The 4,981-nt window shown below is 52.9% G+C and overlaps 1 protein-coding gene across 1 annotated transcript; it reads left to right on the forward strand.

Moving 5' to 3' along the window:
* Window positions 1–559: 559 nt before the first annotated feature.
* On the forward strand, window positions 560–4,183 carry LOC120674029 (protein IQ-DOMAIN 14-like). The gene is made up of 6 exons (XM_039955088.1): window positions 560–988; window positions 1,490–1,618; window positions 1,814–2,404; window positions 2,498–2,722; window positions 2,812–2,931; window positions 3,158–4,183. Exons 2-6 carry the CDS (start codon window positions 1,544–1,546, stop codon window positions 3,797–3,799), a joined length of 1,653 nt encoding a protein of 550 aa, XP_039811022.1. The 5' UTR covers window positions 560–988; window positions 1,490–1,543; the 3' UTR covers window positions 3,800–4,183.
* The last annotated feature ends 798 nt before the right edge of the window (window positions 4,184–4,981 follow it).

Here is a 4,981-nt window from a genome sequence, read left to right on the forward strand (position 1 = left end):
TATAGGATACTGTAGCGTAAGTTAGTTACAGATAAGCTTCCGATTTTAACCAACAACCAGCACGATCATGACAGCATCATTGCCCACGTTAAAACCCGACTGAACCTTTGCAAAATTGAATCGTTGTCATAATTATTAATTGTCAATAAACATGTCTTTTTTTCTGAATTTCGTAGTTGAGCGTGATGCACAATAACAGCTGAACAGGGACTGTTAGATGAAGGCAAGCACATCTGTCTGACTGGCAGTTAATTTTAATCTAAAGTTCAGAGTCCCGACTGGTCTTCATCAACCAAGCAAAATATTACGAAAAGAAATCCAGGTAAGTATCCAGTATCTACTCAGACCAGTGATAGTGAAACATACCTTACCTGCTACTATAACCTATCATAACTTCTTGTAGACTCCCAGTCCCAGAATATATAGGATATTCTTTCAAGTTTCAACCAATCAGGTTGCAGCTTTCCAGGCCTGTGTACAACTGCACAAGCCATGTTGTACAATTACAAGTATACATCACACATGGCACTTGGCAGGGGTCCCAAGTCCTAACCATACATGTTTGAAGTACTACAAAGGCAAGAAGGCAAGGCAAGGAAAAACAAAACAGTGTCCCTCAAGTCCTCCCTGCAGTCGCAGCGATGTGCATGCTGCCTTTTGAGTCTTGGCAATCAAGCAAGGTTGGTCGGGTGTCATCGAGTGGGAAAGTGGGCACTCCCATCCACCACCAATCCGCAAAGAGATCTATAAGACGGGCCTCTCGCGGCCTGCAGAGAGTTCCGAGGAAAAGGGAGATGGCGAGGTGCGGTCCGCCGATGCCTCATGCCTGAATGAATTGAACAACTGAAGGCTTGATCGAGAATGAATGCAGAGATGTCGTGAGCTCGTGAAGATTTCAGGGAGCATTAGGGAATTATATTGTTGGGAGGGCTGCGTTGCAACTCTGTTGAAGTGCAAGTTAGACTGTGGACAAGTTCTGCAACACAAGGTATGCACCTGTGTCTCACACACTTCTCCAACTTTTCAGTTCTGATCATAAGATGGTCCTTCCTTGCATAGGCAAACCATTCTGTGATTTCTGCACATTACAGAATTTTTCATAAGTATTGAGTTCAATCATGAGATTAAACAAACAGAACTGGGCCACATCATTCTTTCATACAAAAACTTAACCTTCTGCAGAATCTAATTAAAGTGGAAAATGCCTGTGGCTGTTATCAGTTGAAATTCTACAAGAAAATCTTGAAAGGAGTTGTTATAAGTTTCCTGTGTTTCAAGTCATCTCTAGAACTTTAGTTAAAGGTTCACAAGAGAGTGAGCCAGGCATGTAAAATTCTACAGCTAGCGCTTTACTTTCTACATCTTCAGACAAAAGCCTTTCTGATTCAACACAGCCAGAGTTTTTTTTTAAAAAAAAAGGACAAAAAACAACACCTCATCATAGCAAAGCATCTTTTTCAGTCTTGCCGTTGTTGATGGAATTACACAGGACTTTGGAAGGGAGAAATGTTAAAGGTTTTTAGCAAGGAGAAATGTTAAGGAGATGGGCAAGAAAGGAAGCTGGTTTACTGCACTCAAGAAGGCCTTCACCTCCAGCCCCAAGGAGAAGCCAACAAATGTAAGTTGGTACTCAAAACTCTTCATTATATTAATGCTTTTAGCGATTGTTTAGGTTGTATTACTACATAGTGTTTGCGTAAATTTCAACTAACTTCCATAAAAAAATCAAACTAACAAAGATTAAATGCACAATAGAGTATTACTGTGGGGGGTAGTGATGTGCTGACAGGTGAGATCGATCAATGGCGTGCAGGTGCATCAGCTGGTAGCGCAGTACCCGCCGCCGCACGGGCACGCGAGGGAGAAGAAGCGATGGGGCGGCTTCGGGCGGTCGCGGCCCTACGCAGAGCCGGCGTCGCCGGCGGCGGGCGCGCTGATCAACATCCCGCTGTACCGCGAGCCGAGCAGCATCGAGAAGATCCTCGGCGACGAGGAGATGGATCAGCAGCGCCAGTACTACGCCGCCACCAGGGCGCAGTACCAGATCACGCCCGCCAGACCCACCGCCGCCGCCGTCGCCGTTAGCGCTGCTTCAGCTGCCGCGCCGCTGCCACAGCCGGTGGCAACAGCGCGTGAGCGCGTGCGCGAGCGCAGCAGAGACGACAAGCCGGCCGCCGTGGTGCTCCCGCTGCCCCCGCCATCCCCGCCGCCGCTGATCAGGAGGTTCGACCATGACAGAGAGCAGCAGCAGAAGCTGCAGCAGCTCCAGCAGCACAGCAGGGCCGAGACGGAGTGGCGCCAGCAGCCGCCGAGGCGGCACCGCGCGGCGAGGCAGCGCACCGCGCCGCCGGACCGCGCGCGCGCCGCGGCCGTGGCGATCCAGTCCGCGTTCCGGGGCTACATGGCAAGTCCATTCTACCGCTCAGCTTCCTGCTCGCGCGCGTCGCCGCCGTCGGTGTGTGACGTCGAGTCTAATTTGTGATGGCGGTGGCTGCAGGCGCGGCGGAACTACCAGTCGCTGCGCGGGCTGATCCGGCTGCAGGGCGTGATGCGGGGCGCCAGCGTGCGGCGGCAGACGGCGCACGCGATGCGGTGCATGCAGACGCTGGTCCGCGTGCAGGCGCAGGTGCGCGCCAGCCGCGTCGAGGCCATGGAGCGGCGCAACCGGCAGCACCACGGCGCCATGCTCAGGGACGGCGGCAGGTGGCGCGCCGGCTCACAGGTGAGCGAGGGTCCTCCGTTCCAGCCGTTCATTTTGCTTCTCTTGGCGCACGGCCAGGTGACACGAAGCCCTCCGGCCGGGCATCGCAGGACGGCGGCATCTGGGACGACAGCCGGCTGACGCGGCAGGAGGCGGACGCGCGGACGAAGCGGAAGGTGGAGGCCGTGATCAAGCGCGAGAGAGCCCTCGCCTACGCCTACTCGCATCAGGTACGGCGTAGCCCACTCTCATCTCATCCCATTCCCAGCCATGGAAAAGCCACCCGCGAGCTTGGTCGGCCACCTAAAAGCAAAACAATGGTGCGCCGTCGCTGTTCGGCGGGTGTCGCCGTGTCGGAGTTGAGATTATCGCTCCGTTTTGTCATGCCGCGCGCACTGACCGAGACTGACTCGCTGTTCGTTTGTTGCTCTGTCGTCTCGGTGTCGGCGGCGGCAGCTGCTGAAGGCGACGCCGATGGCGGCCCACGCGATCCTGTCGGACCTGCAGTCGGGCCGGAGCCCCTGGTGGTGGACGCCCATCGAGCGCCGCCACGAGCCGGAGGCGGCCTACCGCTCCGTCGAGGCCGCCAGCAAACCCCGCCCGGCTCTAACCACCGCCCACCGCGAGATGATGACGCCGATGGCGATGACGGCGGCGGCGACACCGGCCCGGTCGGCGGTCTCGGCCTACTCCAAGCCACGGTCCACGAGGCCCGCGCCCGCCAAGGGGGCGGGGAGCATGAGCATCCGCGACGACGAGAGCCTGACGAGCTGCCCGGCGTTCGGTGGCGTGCCCAACTACATGACGCCGACGCTGTCGGCCTCCGCCAAGGCGCGGGCGCGGGCGCAGCTTCTCCTCCAGCAGCGGCAGCAGCAGCAGAAGGCGGCCCAGGAGAAGCCCAGGTTCTCGTTCGGGCTGGGCCAGAGCATCGGGAGCTGGGCCAAGAGCCCGTTCTGGAAGGCGCCGTCGTCGAGGGTGGGCACGCCGGCGGCGTCGGTGGCCGGCGGGCGCCACCGGCCGACGCGGTCGATCAGCGGCCTGAGCGTCGACTCCACCGCGTCCATGCCGGCCGGGATCGGCAGGAGGCCCTTCAAGTAGATACGTGTCCAACCGTGGGTTGCATTCTTCTTCTTCCTCCTCCTCCTCCAGCTTCTCTCGGACTTGGGATTTGTACGTGATTGGTGGTGTGGTTTGGTGTGGGTTTCCAATGCGTTTGGTGGCTCGCTGGCTCCTTTGTCTCGAGCCCTTCATGTGTTTTGAGGGGCCAGTGAGCTGTGGCATGTAAAAACTCGGCGACTCCACCGAACAATCGTTTCCACGCGTCGAGTTCGTTCGTGCGTTGCTTTGTCAGTGAGCCCTTCATGTTCTTTCTCCTAGGCTTTCTACAGAAAAATTCTTACAAAACATTTTTGCCACCTTTTTTTCCCCAAAAAAGGTGTATTGTTTTTTTTGGTGAATATGATGTTTGGTAATAAGTCTGCAGAGATGGAAAAAAAAAGAAAGTTCACAACGAAGTAAATCATGATTAAGTAAGGAGGCTTGTTATGTTAGTTCAACTGTTATGTGGTATAGGTGTATTGTCTCTAGTGCTTGGAATTGTAACACACTAGTGCTTCATCTTTTTTTTTTGTGAATATATATTTCAGACAACTTAGCAAGCCATGTGGATTGGCGTAAATGTACAATTTTGAGGAGGGATGTAACCAGATAGGAACTATAATCATCCCATTTTTCTGTTCATTGTAAAAATAAAACATAAGCATGCCTTCTTTTAGTGAGACAAATATAGAACGAACATGTGTGTGGCAAAAAGACGAGGACAAAAAGAAACAAGAGAGACAATGGGATGTGTGTGGCGGGGGGGGGGGGGGGGGGGGCTTTGATCTTCGGGATGGGTTGAGGGGGGAAATTTTGTCAGATTTAAGAAGAAATAAAATGAATGAATTTTGAACTCAAGGATTGAAGAGAGAAAAACAGACAAAGATGAGGGAATGAATGGGTAAATGGAGAAGTACAAAAATGGAAAGTGAGGCCCTGTTTAGTCCCCACTTCATAAACCCCGTAAACGCAAAAAAAACATCACATCGAATGTTTCGATACATGCATGGAGTACTAAATGAAGTCTATTTATAAAACTTTTTGCATGGATGGGCTGTAAATCGCGAGACGAATCTAATGAGCCTACTTAATCCATGATTTGCAACAGTGATGCTACAATAACCATCTGCTAATTATTAATTAATCATGGATTAATTAGCATCATTAGATTCGTCTCGCGAT

The sequence above is a fragment of the Panicum virgatum genome, chromosome 5N, assembly GCF_016808335.1.
Source record: "Panicum virgatum strain AP13 chromosome 5N, P.virgatum_v5, whole genome shotgun sequence".
Lineage (NCBI taxonomy): Eukaryota > Viridiplantae > Streptophyta > Magnoliopsida > Poales > Poaceae > Panicum > Panicum virgatum.

What these genes read in the sequence shown, in the direction of transcription:
- LOC120674029 (XM_039955088.1), top strand. Translation starts at nt 1,544, where the DNA reads ATGGGCAAGAAAGGAAGCTGGTTTACTGCACTCAAGAAGGCCTTCACC. An exon ending in CCGCGTTCCGGGGCTACATG is followed by an intron (nt 2,405 to 2,497) that starts GCAAGTCCATTC and finishes CGGTGGCTGCAG; the next exon opens with GCGCGGCGGAACTACCAGTC. An exon ending in CCTACGCCTACTCGCATCAG is followed by an intron (nt 2,932 to 3,157) that starts GTACGGCGTAGC and finishes CGGCGGCGGCAG; the next exon opens with CTGCTGAAGGCGACGCCGAT.